The 18,589-nt window shown below is 43.2% G+C and overlaps 3 protein-coding genes and 1 non-coding gene across 6 annotated transcripts in view; 3 read left to right on the forward strand and 1 right to left on the reverse strand.

Moving 5' to 3' along the window:
- The window catches only part of LOC111956086 (ubiquitin-conjugating enzyme E2 E1-like), a 114,127-nt gene extending 107,745 nt beyond the window's left edge, over positions 1-6,382 (forward strand). For all 3 annotated transcript variants that reach the window (XM_070436350.1, XM_023976518.3, XM_070436351.1), the window contains exons 4-6: positions 5,065-5,197; positions 5,569-5,716; positions 5,897-6,382. In XM_070436350.1, coding sequence (XP_070292451.1) covers positions 5,065-5,197; positions 5,569-5,716; positions 5,897-5,994 — 379 coding nt within the window. In that variant the 3' untranslated portion in view covers positions 5,995-6,382. The remainder of the gene's footprint in view (positions 1-5,064; positions 5,198-5,568; positions 5,717-5,896) is intronic.
- A 2,670-nt stretch (positions 6,383-9,052) lies between these two features.
- On the reverse strand, positions 9,053-10,678 carry LOC111955823 (NF-kappa-B inhibitor-interacting Ras-like protein 1). The gene is made up of 4 exons (XM_023976145.2): positions 10,548-10,678; positions 10,317-10,427; positions 9,698-9,939; positions 9,053-9,397 (listed from the first exon to the last, which is right to left on the reverse strand). The coding sequence occupies exons 2-4, from the start codon at positions 10,408-10,410 to the stop codon at positions 9,155-9,157; spliced, it is 579 nt and encodes a 192-aa protein (XP_023831913.1). The 5' UTR covers positions 10,411-10,427; positions 10,548-10,678; the 3' UTR covers positions 9,053-9,154.
- A 330-nt stretch (positions 10,679-11,008) lies between these two features.
- Positions 11,009-14,849, forward strand: LOC111955822 (large ribosomal subunit protein eL15). Its single transcript, XM_023976143.2, has 4 exons — positions 11,009-11,084; positions 11,812-11,993; positions 13,421-13,557; positions 14,487-14,849. Exons 2-4 carry the CDS (start codon positions 11,822-11,824, stop codon positions 14,790-14,792), a joined length of 615 nt encoding a protein of 204 aa, XP_023831911.1. The 5' UTR covers positions 11,009-11,084; positions 11,812-11,821; the 3' UTR covers positions 14,793-14,849.
- On the forward strand, positions 13,984-14,073 carry LOC111956251 (small nucleolar SNORD12/SNORD106). Its single transcript, XR_002876237.1, has one exon. It is a non-coding gene; the product is annotated as a small nucleolar SNORD12/SNORD106 (small nucleolar RNA).
- Positions 14,850-18,589: the final 3,740 nt, after the last annotated feature.

The following is an 18,589-nucleotide window of genomic DNA, read 5'->3' on the forward strand; positions in this document are numbered from 1 at the left end:
ATTCTTTATTCATGGCTGTGTTCTTAGGCAAAATTGTGAGTGAGCCAACTCCCTTGGCTGAGAAGCAACCCCACACATGAATGGTCTCAGGATGCTTTACTGTTGGCATGATACAGGACTGATGGAAGAGCTCACCTTGTCATCTCCAGACAAGCTTTTTTCCGCATGCCCCAAACAATCGGAAAGGGGATTCATCAGAGAAAATTACTTTACCCCAGTCCTCAGCAGTCCAATCCCTGTACCTTTTGCAGAATATCAGTCTGTCCCTGATGTTTTTCCTAGAGAGAAGTGGCTTCTTTGCTGCCCTTCTTGACACCAGGCCATCCTCAAAGTCTGCGCCTCACTGTGTGTGCAGATGCACTCACACCTGGCTGCTGCCATTCCTGAGCAAGCTCTGTACTGGTGGTGCCCCGATCCCGCAGCTGAATCAACTTCAGGAGACGGTCCTGGCACTTGCTGGACTTTCTTGGGCGCCCTGAAGCCTTCTTCACAGCAATTGAACTGCTCTACTTGAAGTTCTTGATGATCCGATAAATGGTTGATTTAGGTGCAATCTTACTGGCAGCAATATCCTTGCATGTGAAGCCCTTTTTGTGCAAAGCAATGATGACGGCACATGCTTCCTTGCAGGTAACCATGGTTGACAGAGGAAGAACAATGATTGCAAGCACCACCCTCCTTTTGAAGCTTCCAGTCTGTTATTCGAACTAAATCAGCATGACAGAGTGATCTCCAGCCTTGTCCTCGTCAACACTCACACCTGTGTTAACGAGAGAATCACTGACATGTCAGCTGGTCCTTTTGTGGCAGGGCTGAAATGCAGTGGAAATGTTTTTGGGGGATTCAGTTCATTTGCATGGCAAAGGGGGACTTTGCAATTAATTGCAATTCATCTGATCACTCTTCCTAACATTCTGGAGTATATGCAAATTGCCGTCATACAAACTGAGGCAGCAGACTTTGTGAAAATTAATATTTGTGTCAGGCTCAACTTTTGGCAACAACTGTATATGTATGCAAGCATTTCGCTACACCCGCAATAACATCTGCTAAATGTGTATGTGACCAATAAAATTTGATACATGCACGGTGAACAAAAGGAACACCTATGTGAGAATGCTGTTCATTGACTACAGCTCAACGTTCAACACCATAGTACCCTCAAAGCTCATCACTAAGCTAAGGACCCTGGGACTAAACACCTCCCTCTGCAATTGGATCCTGGACTTCCTAACGGGCCGGACCCAGGTGCTAAGGGTAGGTAACAACACATCTGCCACGCTGATCCTCAACACAGGGGCCCCTCAGGGGTGAGTGCCTATTCCCCTCCTGTACTCCCTGTTCACCCACGACTGCGTGACCAAGCACGACTCCAACATCACCATTAAGTTTGCTGACGACACAACCGTGGTAGTCCTGATTACCGACAACAATGAGACAGCCTATAGGGAGGAGGTCACTGCCAGGACAACAACCTCTCCCTCAATGTGAGCAAGACAAAGAAGCTGATCGTGGACTACAGGAAAAGGAGGGCCGAACATGCCCCCATTCACATCGACGGGGTTGTAGTGGAGCTGGTCAAGAGTTTCAAGTTCCTTGGTGCCCAGTACATCACTGGGTCAAGCTTCCTGCTTTCCAGGACCTATATACTAGGTGTGTCAGAGGAAGGCCTTTGCTACCGCACGTCAAGCGGTACCGGAGTCTAGGTGCAAAAGGCTCCTTAACAGCTTCTATTGCCAAGCCATAACACTGCTGAACAACACCCGGACTATTAGGCATTGCACCCCCCCCCCCCCCCCTCTTTGTTTTTTACACTGCTGCTACTCGCGGTTTATCTATGCATAGTCACTTTACCCCTACCTACATGTACAAATGACCTTGACTAACCTGTATTTTGGCACATTGACTCGGTACTGGTACCCCCTGTATATAGCCTCGTTATTTTGTAACCGTTTATTTTAGTATTTACTTCAGTTCAAGAAATAGTTAAGGGCTTTTAAGTAAGTAAGCATTTGTTGTATTCGTCGCATGTGACAACATTTGATTTGACTCCCTGCAGTACCTCCGCGGACCCCCGGTTGAATAACCCTGCCCTAAAGGCTCCAATTCCTCCAATTTTAAAGTGCATTGGAGATCTTTCCACACAAGGTGCAAAATAACTAAAAGTAGATGTGCCCAACTCCGTTGAGATCGAAGGGCTCCACAGAGAGACCCGGTCTGGGATGTCATACTATAAGTTAACAATGAAGTAAGGTACGGCAGAAGTTTATGCAGGAGGTCTTTATAAACAAAGAGTCCAACGCATCTACGACAATTTCAGGGCCAGCCTTTCTGATACAGAATGCAGTGATGTGTACTGAACCTATCACCCGTAATAAAGTGTAATGTGCTATGATAAACTGCGTCCAATGGCTTCAACAGTGGCAGCTGCATTCATAGTCATATAGACAATATCCCCATAGTCTATAACCAGAATGAATGTCAACGGAATTATTAGTTTTCTCCTATTTAATGAAAGGCATGACCTATTTTTATAAAAGAAGCCCATTTTCATCCTAAATTTCTTAACTCATCAACATGCTTTTTGAAAGAGAGCTTTTCGTCAATCCGGGATGCCCAGATATTTATAAGCGTGGACAGGATCAATGAAGGCACCATCCATGCATAAATCATCAGATATATTTGTACGGGATTTGGAGAATAACATTTACTTGGTTTAAACTGCATTAAGTACCAATTTCAGTTCAACAAAGGTTGGGCACACTGTAGAAAAACTTTTATGAAAGTGAAATGTGTTTCTTATCCAGGTAATAAATACCTCAGTTTCCAAACAGTTTCTGGCAGATGGGTTCCCCCTCTTAACACCTCTTCATTCTGATTCATATCCCCGGGTGGTTTTGCTCTATACGTCTCCTGAAGGCTTTGTGGGAACAGAACAGACATTCGAGATGTGGTTTATATCCAGCCAGGGAGGGAACACCTCTGGGAAACGAGCAAAGGGAGGAAGTAAACCCACTGTAAACGATCAAATGAATGCCATGTTGTCTTCCCCACATTAAACATAACATCCATAGTGTTTCATGAATGAAGAAAACCTTGATGCGTTCCCATTACTCCTGGGATGCTACGCACTGGAAATGGAAAGACCTCCTCGGATAGATCACTCCTAATATTCATTCTATATTCATGCAATATTCCCTTTACATTACTGAAAGGAATGTTCACTCACGGGCCGATTGCCCACATAAATAGAATAGATAGTATTATACGTTATATACTGTATCTCTGCGATTGCCATTATCAGGAATGGGTAGTGTTTCTTCAGTCTTTCAGCCGCTCTGTTGAAGTGGTGTCATTATGCTATCTTTTCTGTAATAACAGCCTAGTGTACATTACACTGTGTTTAGCAGCTGCTAATGTGTTAGAGATGATGTGATGACAGTCAATACACATAAAGAAGACAGCTGAGGAGAACCATCCTCCTCAGTGAATTTTTAATAAAAATAATGTTAAAACAATTTAAGTTATCCTTTTTAGATAAAACTGTACTAAATATAATCACGACATCAAATAATTGATTAAAACACTATTATGCAATGAAGGTCTACAGTAGCCTCAACAGCACTCTGTAGGGTAGGGTAGCACCATGGTGTTGCTGGAAGAAAGCTGACATCCGTCCTCCTCTGGGTACATTGACTTCAATACAAAACCTAGGAAGATCATGGTTCTCACCCCCTTCCATAGACTTAAACAGTAATTATGACAACTTCCGGAGGATGTCCTCCAACCTATGAGCTCTTGCAGCATGAACTGACATGTTGTCCACCCAATCAAAGGATCAGAGAAAAATGTAGTACTAAAAGCATAAGCTACAGCTAGATAGCACTGCAGTGCATAAAATGTGGTGAGTAGTTGACTCAAGGGGAGAGACAATAATTGAGCAGTTTTGAACAAATGTTATTTCTTCCAAAATGAAAGAGAAGCAAGTGGGAAAGATTTTGTCTTTTAGTTTCACTTAGCAAGTGCAGCCAGCTAGTTTGGCTTACTCGAACACCCTGCTCAAACAGAGGTTATCTAGCTGGCTATGATTATCCAACACAACACTGGAAATCTTCCAAGTCATGGTAAGCTTTTGGTTTTACTTTTTTTTTTGCTACCAGGGCCTGCTGGTGAAAGTGCTAAACTGCTTACTGACTGTACACTGTAACATTACAGCATGATTGTAGTGGGTTTACTAACGCGTTAGTTAGCTATGTTGACTATGACGTTACTTTAATTAATCCAGGGTGTATCACAACCGGCCGTGATTGTGTGCCGCCCTATGTGACTGTGGGATTGTGTGCCGCCCTAATGGCCCAGCGTTGTCCGGGTTTGGCCGGTGTAGGCGTCATAGTAAATAGGAATTTGTTCTTAACTGACTTTCCTAGTTAAATAAATAAACAAAATATGGTGACAATGATGTAGGCTGTGTGTAGCGGTTATGATATAGTTTGGCTTGGAAAGGTTTTTCTCCTCGTCACATACAGCTGATGTTGTGCATTGAAGTCCACAAGTGAAGGTGAGGAGAGCACATAATTCGAGAAGGAATAGATTGTGGCTGCTATGAAAGTGAACTGTGATTTAAGGGTGATCAGGGGTGTATTCATTCCGCCGATTCTGTTAATGTTTCTTAAACGGAAGAAAACGGGGATTAACATACCTGAATTTGTCCAATAGAAACTCTTGTTTGCAACTGTTGGACTAATGATTACACCCTATCAGCTAGATGCAAGCAAGAGTGTGCAAGGCAGTATTGAATGTGTCACTGTCTGTCACCTCAAATCTTTCTCTCAACCTGTGTGCACCTACGTTATAAACGTTCATTCATAAGCTAGGTTGAAGCAACCTCATGATCGGTACAGGGAAAATTAGTGTCATGTAGTAGCCTAGACCTATCACTGTTACATTGAACTGGGTGAATGGAATATGAATGACAGTCATCAATATGCTGTAATAAGGCCATACTCATGAAAAAAGACACCGACCACCACTGCATGAAACAATGTAATGTACCTGTGTTTGCAGTGCGGGTCCAAAAGGAGACAACATCTATGAGTGGAGATCCACCATCCTGGGACCACCAGGCTCTGTGTACGAGGGAGGGGTCTTCTTCCTAGATATCGCCTTTACACCAGACTACCCCTTCAAACCACCCAAGGTAAACACTCTAGTCAAAACAAGCTGACTCAAACAATGATTAGAACATTCCTCAAGATTACACAGGTATGTAGGATACCACTTTCTCACTCGAGAAGGGAACTTGTTATTGCCATATTGACCACTGGAGGGAGCTATGGCACTTTGATTTGATTGAAATTCAGGGTCTCTAGTTCTCTGCAAATTTCAAACAGTTAATGGTCAATTTAACCAAACCAGACTCAAAAAGGCTTAAATGGAAATTTGGCTTCCATGATTAGACTGAACATCGGTTTTCATTGTTGAGTAGATTATCTCCGTGTTGCTTTCAGGATCTACCACTGGAACATAAACAATCGGGGTGTATTGATATAGATCTACTTTGTTTCCTAGGTGACGTTCCGTACCAGGATCTACCACTGTAACATCAACAGTCAGGGTGTGATCTGTCTGGACATCCTGAAGGACAACTGGAGCCCCGCCCTCACCATCTCCAAGGTGCTGCTGTCCATCTGCTCCCTGCTCACTGACTGCAACCCTGGTAAGACCTAAGATGCCATATACTACTATAATGCGGGTTCCATTGAAATTCATTGATTAGTGGCTGCTTTGAAGTGTAAACATTGTCATATGTGGAATTYCGTGTGTGCATTTGTACTGGCAGATCAAAGCTATCGTTGAAGCCCTACCTATAACTCTGCGTGTTCTCCACCCCTCACAGCTGACCCTCTGGTAGGAAGCATCGCCACCCAATACACAACCAACAGACCAGAGCACGACAGGATAGCCAAACAGTGGACCAAGAGATACGCCACATAGATACACAGGATTGGGTCGTATTCATTAGGCACTACATGGACTTGTCCAATAAGAAAAGTTCATTTGTTTCACATAGCATACCCTAACAACTACGACCCTGGGCAACATGAGAGGGAGAGGATAGGGGGTGTCAGAGCTCCTTCTGGGATGACTCAGGGACAGGAGTGGGGGGGAAAGGAAGGGTAGAATATTTATCTTGGAATTTAAGTCTTCATCTCCTGATATTTTGTTTATGGTATTTAAGTTCTCTGACCTGTATATTACCATTGATGCTTTTCAATGTGTTAACTTGAAGTTCTTTAAAATGATTACATTTTTAGCTAATTGTGCTTCGAAAGGAAATTAATTCTACATGTTTGGTCTGCTTATATAAACCTGTCACACACAGCATGGTTTCCTGGTAGAATTCCCAATCTCATTTGTGTGAATTTTTCAGATGTTAATTACCATTGGTGTAAGCTCTCTTGCATGTCTATATCTGAATCATTTCTATTGTAGCCTATACAGCACAATGTCTGGGTGGGAAAGTTGTGCTTCATGTCTTGCTGATTTAAAAAAAATAATAATACAGTCCCTCCATTTTATTGTTAAATTGAAATACATGCATATATGTCAGAACAATGGACAACAAAAATATAAGTAGCAGCACAAATGTTATTTGGCCAGGTCTCACACACAAGACATGAAGGACACAGGAGATGTTCCAGTTCTCTCCTTCTTCCCAAAGTGTACATGAGTTCACTTCAATTCCCTGAATTGAAAGGAAATGACTGGTATGAGAAATATAGTGGAAACTCCTGCCCCATGCCTCCACCAATCCAATGCTTTTAGATTTGTAGTAGTGAACGAGTGTACACCTCAGGAGAAAGGATATATTATTTGGATGCACTACAGAAGCCACATTCTCTTCACAACAATTCAAAGACATTTCATACAATTGTGTCCTACATTTTATCCCATTCCTACCCACAAGGAATTTAAGTTTAGTAAAGTGACAAATAAATTAAGTTAATAAAAAAATTCTCAAACATGTACAAAGAATAAAGTACAAAGGTTTTGTATTTAACAAATACACAACCAACCATTTAGGGTGCAACTGATGAAACAGACATTTGATCATCACAGACACGAGCAACAGACCTGATCAAGGTAGTACCTTTTTTGTTTTGTTTTGCCACTGGGCCATACACTAGGTAGTAAACTGGTAGGCCATACACACTAGGTAGTAATATGCCTCACTCCCAAGGCACATTATATGGGCCTAGACCTTGCTGTAAAGCAGCTACTATAACCCTCCCATAGGATGGAGCACACGGAAACCATAGGGGTGTATGATATCACAAAGCAGGTTCACTAATTTAGCCAGCATACTTCGAAAAACATTAAGATACATCTCTTGATTTGCAAGTATACAGTTGACGTCAGAAGTTTACATACACTTAGGTTGGACTCATTAAAACTTGTTTTTCAACCACTCCACAAATTTCATGTTAACAAACTATAGTTTTGGGAAGTTGGTTAGAACATATACTTTGTGCATGACAAGTCATTTTTCCAACAGTTGTTTAGACAGAATATTTCACTGTATCACAATTCCAGTGGGTCAGAAGTTTACATACACTAAGTTGACTGTGCCTTTAAACAGCTTGGAAAATTCCAGAAAATTATGTCATGGCTTTAGAAGCTTCTGATAGGCTAATTGACAACATTTGAGTCCATTGAAGGTGTACCTTCAAACTCAGTGCCTCTGCTTGACATCATGGGAAAATCAAAAGAAATCAGCCAAGACCTCAGAAAAACATTTGCAGACCTCCACAAGTCTGGTTATTCCTTGGGAGCAATTTCCAAACACCTGAAGGTACCACGTTCATCTGTACAAACAATAGTACGCAAGTATAAACACCATGGGACCACGCAGCCGTCATACTGCTCAGGAAGGAGACGCGTTCTGTCTCCTAGAGATGAACATACTTTGGTGCGAAAAGTGCAAATCAATCCCAGAACAACAGCAAAGGACCTTGTGAAGATGCTGGAGGAAACGGGTACAAAAGTATCTATATCCACAGTAAAACGAGTCCTATATCGACATAACCTGAAAGGCTGCTCAGCAAGGAAGAAGCCACTGCTCCAAAACTGCCATAAAAAAGCCAGACTACGGTTTGCAACTGCACATGGGGACAAAGATTGTACTTTTTGGAGAAATGTCCTCTGGTCTAATGAAACAAAAATACAGTTTGGCCATAATGACCATTGTTATGTTTGGAGGAAAAAGGGGAACGCTTGCAAGCCGAAGAACACCTTCCCAACCGTGAAGCACGGGGGTGGCAGCATCGTGTTGTGGGGGTGCTTTGCTGAAGGAGGGACTGGCGCACTTCACAAAATAGATGGCATCATGAGGTAGGAAAATTATGTAGATATATTGAAGCAACATCTCAAGACATCAGTCAGGAAGTTCAAGCTTGGTCGCAAATGGATCTTCCAAATGGACAATGACCCCAAGCATACTTCCAAAGTTGTGGCAAAATGGCATTGGAGTGGCCATCACAAAGCCCTGACCTCAATCCCATAGAGAATTTGTGMGCAGAACTGAAAAAGAGTATGAGCAAGGAGACCTACAAACTGACTCAGTTACACCAGCTCTGTCAGGAGGAATGGGCCAAAATTCACCCAACTTATTGTGGGAAGCTTGTGGAAGGCTACCCAAAACGTTTGACCCAAGTTAAACTATTTAAAGGCAATGCTACCAAATACTAATTGAGTATGTAAACTTCTGACCCACTGGGAATGTGATGAAAGAAATAAAAGCTGAAATAAATCATTCTACTATTTTTCTGACATTTCACATTCTTAAAATGAATTGGTGATCCTAACTGACCTAAGACAGGGAATTTTTACTAGGTTTAAATGTATTTGGCTAAGGTCTATGTAAACTTCTGACTTCAATTGTATTAAAAAAAAAAAAGCGTTATTTTAAGGGAATTTAATGGGTTGTTGGTTGTCGAGTCAGTTACTATGTCTTTGCCCATATTTCATGGATATCTATCTTGATATGAAGTCAGAATATTAATGTAATTTGGCTGGCTAACTCATCGATCCTACTCTGACATCTCCCCCTCCCCGAAGTACTTGGATCTTAGGTACGCTCAAGGTTGAGTTCAGTTCAGATGTCATTGGACGTTGTGCCCTTGCTCTTGCGTCCTGGAAGAGGGAAGGCAGACTTGCTCTGAGGCTGTGTGAGGCGGCTGGTGAGCATGGTGAAGGGTTCAATGAGAGAGTTCCTCTCAGTGACGCTGACCTCCCAGAGTTTGACCTTCTCCCCCCGCGCCCACTGCTGCGCTGCCTCGTGCTCCACCTGACGAAGCTCACGCAGGTCCGTCTTGTTCCCTAGCACAATCACCATCACCTGCAGGAAGAGGGGACACTCCAACTAAACAACAATAGCATAAGGTTCTGATTTGTGTCTTGGTTGATCGTTTTTATTTTGTATTTTATGGCCACTGTGCTTCTGCTTGCTCTTTGGGGTCTAGGCCAGGTTAGAATATAAGCACTGTGACAACTGCTGATGTAAATAGGGCATTATAAATACATTTGATTGTTTTGGCCATAGACAGCTAATCAATAAAAGAAACCTGGCTCACTTGAACAGAACCACACACACTTAGCAAAGCTTAAGGAGAGTTTCAATCAATCACAATCCCAGTACCTCTTTCTTGTCTCTGGATTTGTCTATCTCCTTCTTGAGGACATCCACCTTCTTGAAGGACTCCAGGCTGTCCACGCTGTAGACCAGCACAAAGCCGTCCGCCACAGAGTAGTAGTGCTTGGGAAGGTCCAGGCCGTCGTGGAGCCCTCTGGTGTCATAGAGACGTAACTGTTCCTTCACACCGCGGTCTGTCTCCACCGACGCCACATACACATCCTCCTGGGTCTCAGTGGACTCTGAACCTTCAACAGACAGGAGACAATGGAATTCAATGGTTGTGTTCAACAGTCTGGCAGGTAGGCAGTGCTCACTCAACTCTCGGTGAAATACAGTATATATATTTGTTTCCTTTGGCTCCCTGTGGAGCGTAAGGCCACACCATGCCGGACGGTCTTTAGCAGTTCTCTGGTTTACCCCAGACCATGGTCTTAAATTCACGCCACACACAAACTTAGTTACAGATTTCAACTGCAAAAGTTGTATAGTGAAAGTGCAGAACGCTGTTTTGCTCCCAATAACTGGTCATTCCAGGCTACATTGCAAATTCCCTTTTAACACTACAAGCACATTTTATACAGTGTTAATTTCTCAAATACAACCAATTCAGTCATCAACGTACCAACTGCGTGATTGCCATATAACAGCTGTTCAAGGATGGCTGTTTTTCCTACAGATGCCAAACCACACACCACAACTTTGCAGCCTTTCCCCATTTCGAATACGCGAAAACCTGTAATAGCACAAAAATAAATGTCAAATAAGTAGAAAAATGAACTACTGTAGCTGAAGCATCGTCGTCAACATCGCATCCAAAATGTACGTAGCTAGCTTGATACGATAAAACAAGTACCTTGGTGTAAGAGTTGGCCAAACGGAGAGATTACAATTATTATTGGAGTAAACTCGGTAGCTAACCAACTTTGAAGTTATTTAGCTAGCTAAAATCACAACATCCATTCTCTTTTGACAAGGAAGTTCCAATGATTTTCTGCGCATGTGCAGAGGCGAGGGGAGCGGTGAATTTTGAGAAAAATGCACTGTATAAATAACACATACATTTATTAATATGCATTAATAAATGTCAAATATAAATGTATATTACCAGCTACCAATAAGAATGGTAAAATCGACAAGTGTAGTGGACCAAATCTCAATGTACAAAAGTAAGTAGTAAATACTTTTATTTCAATCTGGTTGTGTTCTAAAATGTCAAGACCATCAAAATCCCAGGTTATTAAATGAAGTTAGGTGAAATGTATATGAAAACTATTAACATTATTGTAATAAACTACAATACCCAGGCGTATCTGACCGGAACTGTGTCACTGACGTTTTGATAAAGCATACTGGGTACGTTTTTCTTTCTTTCCGGCAGGTACGCCATCATGTAAGCTAGCATTTTATTATTTTTCAGTATGTACAATCCATTAAAAATCTGTATTAAAACATGGCCATCAGGTTGTATAGTTCTGGGGTTAGTTAACGGAATGCTTAGCTAATAACACACTACCTCCATTTCTGCTTTTTAATTTGTGAAAATATGAATATTGCATTGCGTATCCGAGGTAATGCATGGATCTTCTATTAGTCTCCTATACATTGCCTAAGAGCGAGGTTAGAAAGTTGCTAGACATTGATGTTCTGTGTTTATAAAACTATGTGCATTTGTTGCGTTACACGTTTTACTAGTTAATATTTTAGCTTTAGAGGTTGTCTACTATGGAGTGCTAGCCGGTTAACTAGTTACCTATCCAGTGTGTAGGACTCTTTGCATGGGGGCCTACCGCGAGTCTCCTACTGCCCGAAAACGGATTTCCAGGTGGTCTAGATAGAAACAGAAATTAGCCCCAAAAGCACGTGCATGTAGACGCCAATATAATACACGCTGAATTAAATGTAACCCGAAGATGTAATTCATGACTTGATTATTTAAAGGTTACATTACGTTGTAAACAAAGTAAACGTGTTGGCTAGATAGCCAATTTGGCCATATCATTGCTTTGAATGAAGATTAGCAAATTATCGGTGCCTTACTTTCCCTCCAACTAGAGTAACGGTTAAATCCAAGTATTTAATGGTGACCATTACATATTTCTATTTGCCTTTTGTCACAGTTAATTCAACATGGGAGCGTACAAATATATACAGGAGCTATGGCGCAAGAAGCAGTCCGACGTGATGCGCTTTCTCCTGCGCGTCCGATGCTGGCAGTACCGTCAGCTCTCCGGTCTCCACCGTGCGCCTAGACCCACCAGACCAGACAAGGCGCGCAGACTGGGGTACAAGTGCAAACAAGGTGGGTGACAGGGACAATTTACGTTGACCCCCCCCCTTAACAGTGCTGCTACTCCAGGGTTTATTATCAAATGTATTTATATAGCCCTTTTTACATCAGCTGATTTCTCAAAGTGCTGTACAGAAACCCAGCCTAAAACCCCAAACAGCAAGCAATGCAGGTGTAGAAGCACGGTGGCTAGGAAAAACTTCCTAGAGAGGAACCAGGCTATGAGGGGTGGCCAGTCCTCTTCTGGCTGTGCCGGGTTGAGATTATAACAGAACATGGCCAAAATGTTATAATATGGTATAATAATAATAATCACAGTAGTTGTCGAGGGTGCAGCAAGTCAGCACCTCGGGAGTAAATGTCAGTTGGCTTTTCATAGCCGATCATTAAGAGTATCTCTAGAGAGTTTAAACAGCAGGTCTGGGACAGGTAGCACGTCCGGTGAACATGTCAGGGTTCCATAGCCGCAGGCAGAACAGTTGAAACTGGAGCAGCAGCACGGCCAGGTGGACTAGGGACAGCAAGGAGTCATCATGCCATGTAGTCCTGAGGCATGGTCCTAGGGCTCAGGTCCTCCGAGAGAGCATACTTAAATTCACACAGGACACCGGATAAGACAGGAGAAGTACTCCAGATATAACAAACTGACCCTAGCCCCCGACACATAAACTACTGCAGCATAAATACTGGAGGCTGAGACAGGAGGGGTCAGGAGACACTGTGGCCCCATCCGATGATGCTCCGGACAGGACCAAACAGGAAGGATGTAACCCCACCCACTTTGCCAAAGCACAGCCCCCACACCACTAGAGGGATACCTTCAACCACCAACTTACCATCCTGAGACAAGGCCGAGTATAGCCTACAAAGATCTCCGCCACGGCACAACCGAAGGGGGGGCGCCAGCGCAGACAGGAAGATCACGTCTCCCTGTTATCTATGCATAGTCACTTTACCCCTACCTACATGCTCCCAAGTGGCGCAGTGGTCTAAGGCACAGCATCTCCGTGCTAGAGGCATCACAACAAACCCACTACAGACTAGGCAAGTTAAGAACAAATTCTCATTTACAGTGAGAGCCTAACACGGATGACTCTGGGCCAATTGTGTGCCGCCCTATGGGACTCCCAATCACAGCCAGTTGTGAGAGAGCCTGGAATCGAACCAGGGTCAGTAATGACATGCGGTGCCTTAGACCGCTGTACCACTCAGGAGCCCTCATGTCTGATCCGTTGGTTTGATAAGTTGAAGATGTAATATGTTATTTGTAGCTCTGTTGTCGTGATTAGACAGTAATGGTATTCCCATTGCCTGTTTGGTTTCGCAAAAACATTCAAGTCACTTATCTGTTTAGAAGTGTTGCTTCACATGAAAGGTAGACCAAGTGGTTGTGTCATTTGTTGTCTATTATTCCTTGACATGTCGCTGTCTTATGACAGGCTATGTCATCTACCGTGTCCGTGTTCGCCGTGGAGGCCGCAAGCGCCCCGTGCCCAAGGGTGCCACCTACGGCAAGCCCGTCCACCATGGTGTCAACCAGATCAAGTTTGCCCGCAGCCTCCAGTCCACTGCTGAGGTAAGAGTTTCTGAACAGGTGCATCTCCCAGGTTGTGGTCTGATTCTTATCCTTTCTCCCCAAATGTTGCATTTGCTCACTTTGTTAAGTACTTGGTAAGCATGGTATTGGTGTAAGCTTGGGCTAGTGTTTTTTTTTTACAAAGATAATCTTACATCAGTCAGTATTTATTTTAAGTCCATGAGAGATAGTGAGTGAGTACGCTTCAGGGAGAAGTTACAAAGAACTGCACAAGGATGTCACAGATCTGACCTGGCTTGGCAAATCTACGCTCAATTCCAAATCTACCCTTGCCTCTGCTTCTAGACCCTTGTGCCGATATGAATGCGTTGGATAGGTACAAGTCATTTCATATTGGCTCTATTTCCCTCTGAAACAAATCTCACATTCCAAATGGAACCCTTTTCATCAATAATGCATCCTCTCAATGTGGTTAATGATGCTCAACTTTTTTCCCCATCTTATCGACTATGGTGAAACCAGTCTGAAATAAGCCAATTTGTCTGAAACCACATTACAGAAAATAATGCGTCCTTTCCAAAAGTATCTTGGTTGTATTTAAAACTGTATTGTATTAAACTAAGTGAATGGTAGTCTCTTCACATTGGACTTGATGATTACTTCAATGTTGAGACAAATCCATATGTTGTGTAGCTCCATGTGTATGTGTCAGGCAGTGGGAATTTATCATTTTAGATCTTTCCCATACCTTTTTTTATTGTGTGTGTATGTATATGCTAGAATTGCTCAACAGATTTGAAGGTGGCGTAACTGGGTAATACCCCTGCCGCAGGGAGCCATGCGCAGTATGGGGTTGGCAGTGCTGTCACTAGACCAGACCTCAGAACATTGCAAATCAGTAATTTACATTCATTCAAGTTTCTGAATGTGACTTGTCTGACCTGCTTGGTCTTCGGTCTCCCCAACAGGAGCGTGCTGGTCGTCACTGTGGAGGCCTGAGGGTGCTGGCCTCTTACTGGGTAGGAGAGGACTCCACCTACAAGTTCTTCGAAGTGATCCTGATCGACACCTTCCACAAGGCTATCAGACGCAACCCCGACACCCAATGGATCACCAGGCCCGTGCACAAGCACAGGGAGATGCGTGGCCTGACGTCCGCGGGCAAGAAGAGCCGTGGCCTGGGCAAGGGCCACAAGTTCCACATGACCATGGGTGGTTCCCGCCGGGCAGCCTGGAAGAGACGCAATACCCTGCAGCTGCACCGCTACCGCTAGAGGGTGTCTGTACATTTAAAGAAATAAACACATGCCTTTTTATGGTGACAAAATGTTGGTGTGGTGTGTAAGAGTTCATCATTTTGGGTGTAGAAGCTGCCATTTGATGTCTTTGGCGATAAAGGGATATAGATAGTGGTTAGTAATTAGGATARGCGAAGCTGACAGACTAGCATTTTCAGACTTGTGAAATGTGGTTTATAGAAATTCACCCTGTCAGAACTATTGATCAATATGACAGTGAGTGTAACTGATTTGAACCATTGTCTACAGTACACACTGGTTTACACTGGAGGGGTTATTCGTCATAACATCTAGATCATTCAACTCCTACCCTGTGGGTCCGGAGCCTGCTGGCTGGGTTTCTGTTGTACTTGATAAATTGTACCCACCTGGTGTCCCAGTTCTAAATCGGTCCCTGGTTAGGGGGGGGGGTGAATGCCGTGGAACTGGCTTTGAGTTTGGGGGCTCTAGGAATGGTTTAACAATGTGTTTTTGGGGATAATCGTTTAAGTAACCTGGGGCGCTTGACTGTTGGCACTAAGGACCACTAGTCAAACAGTGAAACTACTCTTGGTGTTGAGTGTCTATAGTCCAGGATCACCAGGAAAGGTCACATTAAATGATCTATTTGGGTCTGATATAGCAGGCAGCCTAGAGCAGAGTTTCCCAAACGGTCCTGGGTCCCCCCCTAGGTGCACGTTTTGTTGTTTGCCCTAGCACTGAACAGCTGATTTAAAATAATCAATGCTGGATTTCATTTGAATCGGCTATGTGGTTTTAGGGCAAACACCAAAACGTGCAGGGGGGGGGCTGAGTTTAGGAAATACTGTCAGAGCAGGGCTCAACCCCCGTTCCTGGAGAGCTATTGTCCTGTAAGTTTTCTCCAGCTCTGGTCTAGCACATCTAATAATTAGCTGGTTGATAAGCTGAATTGGGTTGCTTACAATGGGTTGTAGTGAACCTACAGAACAATAGCTCTCCAGGAACAGGGACGGAGAGAACCTTCAGGACGATAGCTCTCCAGGAACAGGGTTGGAGAGAACCTCCAGGACGATAGCTCTCCAGGAACAGGGTTGGAGAGAACCTCCAGGACGATAGCTNTTGGAGAGAACCTCCAGGACGATAGCTCTCCAGGAACAGGGTTGGAGAGAACCTTCAGGACTATAGCTTTCCGGGAACAGGGTTGGAGAGAACCTTCAGGACTATAGCTTTCCGGGAACAGGGTTGGAGAGAACCTTCAGGACGATAGCTTTCCAGGAACAGGGTTGGAGAGAACCTTCAGGGCTATAGCTCTCCAGGAACAGGGTTGGAGAGAACCTTCAGGACTATAGCTCTCCAGGAACAGGGCTGGAGAGAACCTTCAGGACTATAGCTCTCCAGGAACAGGGCTGGAGAGAACCTTCAGGACTATAGCTCTCCAGGAACAGGGTTGGAGAGAACCTTCAGGGCTATAGCTCTCCAGGAAGAACCTTCAGGACGATAGCTCTCCAGGAACAGGGTTGGAGAGAACCTTCAGGACGATAGCTCTCCAGGAACAGGGTTGGAGAGCCACAACTGAGAAGTTGAAGTGGGACAGCATCTGGATCAGGAGTGTCGAACTCATTCCACTGGGGGCTGAGTGTACAGGTTTTTATTTTTTTATTTCACTTAAGACCTAAACCAGGTGAGGGGTTCCTTACTAATTAGTGACCTTAATTCATCAATCAAGTACAAGGGTGGATCGAAAACCTGCACAAACTTGGCCGTCTGTGGAATGAGTTTGACGTGATCTGGAGGATAGCTGGTTTGAGTCCCATGTCAGAAGGAAAAATCTGATTTCCAAGATAATAGAAAGTATAATTTTCTCATTTGATCAAATCTATTTTTCCATCAACTGACAATGTATGGTGTAGTATACTGATGGGCTAAGTGCTAGATTGATTATAACATCTCAACTGGAAGAAATTTAAGTTAGACTAAAAACACCTTAAATAATACATATTAGTCTGCTCAACGTAAAGCACAAATTTACAGCTAAATAGTAAAGTAACACAATGATGTGAAGCACTGCCCCCCCATCCCCCTTAATCTTCTGTTGCACCACTACTCAGTTCTAAGTAAAGACAATACTTCAAAGACGATACACTGTCTGAAAGGACTCAAAAGCTAGAGCAGCAAGGGGGTTGAGTTAGAGAACAATGGTCATTTATAGAACTTTCTCACATTTCTCCCAGGCCCATTGTTATTACACACATTTAGATGGGGAAAGAGAACGGCAGTGTTCAGGTCGCCCATGATCTGTGACCTGGTGACCAAAATTCCACCGAAACTGGAGAATGGGTGAGGAGGCATGTTCTCTACTTTTTTCCGGGTGGTAGCAGAAGAAACCAGGGAAATGGGAGCTGGTCAGTACAAGTCTCCCTTGGGATATGGCTGTGCCAAACCCATGAAGGCTGCTTGGTACAGTGGGGTGGTGATTACCATGTCTGTCAGACAACTAAGTGATGCAGAAAATCTGCAAAACGAACTTCATATTCTCTTATTCAAATCAATGTGTGTTACTGTTGAATTTGAAGTGAACTTCCATTGTTCTCAGAGTTGTGGAATGTCTTCATTCTACTTAAATGTCTCTCCTCGTTCTTGCACTGACCTTCATTGAAAAGCTAGGTAGCCACATTATTCTTGTCGACAACTATGACAAGGAAGTGTGTGGGAGATACGGTGAAACAGCTCATGTCAGTCAGTTTGACCCGTTCTGAGACAGACTGTACTGCTGGATAAATGATGTGGTTCATCTCCGTTCAACCAAGGTGCATGGATTCAGGAACAGGATGCTGGAGTAAGGTCACATAACTACTCTATTTCATTGATGTCACATAGGACAACTACTTCATTATTTTTCTCCTTGGTTAGCTATATGAAAACACTAGTGTACTTGGTTAGCTATATGAAAACACTAGTGTACTTGGTTAGCTATATGAAAACACTAGTGTACTTGGTTAGCTATATGAAAACACTAGTGTACTTGGTTAGRTATATGAAAACACTAGTGTACTTGGTTAGCTATATGAAAACACTAGTGTACTTGGTTAGCTATATGAAAACACTAGTGTACTTGGTTAGATATATGAAAACACTAGTGTACTTGGTTAGCAATATGAAAACACTGTGTTTCAAACACACATGTAGACCTACACACAAATATCTACATTTTGCCCTCGTTCCTGAGTTTAAAAAACAAGCTGTTATGTGTGTGTGTCATTCTGAATGTGTCTGTCCTCACGTTGCCTCCCCTCTCTGTGGCCTCTGCCTCACCCAGTTTAGCTCAAGTGGAGGTGAAACACAGGTCACCATGATACTATAGCAAGCCGTACCTAGGTAGGTGTGTTATAACTTGTAGCAGTAGTTAGCAAGTGTGCCTGTGTGCTGTTCTCCATAGAGAGCATTCTTTCCCCATTCATTTTCCCTATAGGTATGGCTGAACAAACCAGAGGTAACTGATTTCCGGGTTTGAGGGCTACAAGCTTGCGTGCTCTATTACACACATGAAATAGTTGAATTATTATTAATAACGAAAAAAAATGTTAACATTTCAAAAATATGTTTTGTACTGTGTAAAGAAGCCTTTGCTGCCAATGTGAGAATGCTTTTTATGCATTTTAAACTGCTGCTGTATTACATTCCTGAAATCCTGAAAGCTCAATGTCTGGGAAAAATCTTCTAATTATTTCAGATTTTATGCTTCAGTGCATTCAATTTGTTGGATAAATGTTGTTTTTGCTGCTATACTATAGGCAAAAGACTCATTTTTATTC

Source organism: Salvelinus sp. IW2-2015, linkage group LG31 (genome assembly GCF_002910315.2).
Source record: "Salvelinus sp. IW2-2015 linkage group LG31, ASM291031v2, whole genome shotgun sequence".
Taxonomy (NCBI): Eukaryota; Metazoa; Chordata; class Actinopteri; order Salmoniformes; family Salmonidae; genus Salvelinus; species Salvelinus sp. IW2-2015.

Bases quoted from the DNA above. Each gene is read 5' to 3' on its own strand.
- LOC111955823 (XM_023976145.2), bottom strand. From the start codon at position 10,410: ATGGGGAAAGGCTGCAAAGTTGTGGTGTGTGGTTTGGCATCTGTAGGA. The intron at 9,940-10,316 runs GTACGTTGATGA...TGTCTGTTGAAG, and splicing joins ATATGGCAATCACGCAGTTG to GTTCAGAGTCCACTGAGACC. The intron at 9,398-9,697 runs GTACTGGGATTG...CTCTTCCTGCAG, and splicing joins AATCCAGAGACAAGAAAGAG to GTGATGGTGATTGTGCTAGG.
- LOC111955822 (XM_023976143.2), top strand. From the start codon at position 11,822: ATGGGAGCGTACAAATATATACAGGAGCTATGGCGCAAGAAGCAGTCC. The intron at 11,994-13,420 runs GTGGGTGACAGG...GTCTTATGACAG, and splicing joins GGGGTACAAGTGCAAACAAG to GCTATGTCATCTACCGTGTC. The intron at 13,558-14,486 runs GTAAGAGTTTCT...TCTCCCCAACAG, and splicing joins GCCTCCAGTCCACTGCTGAG to GAGCGTGCTGGTCGTCACTG.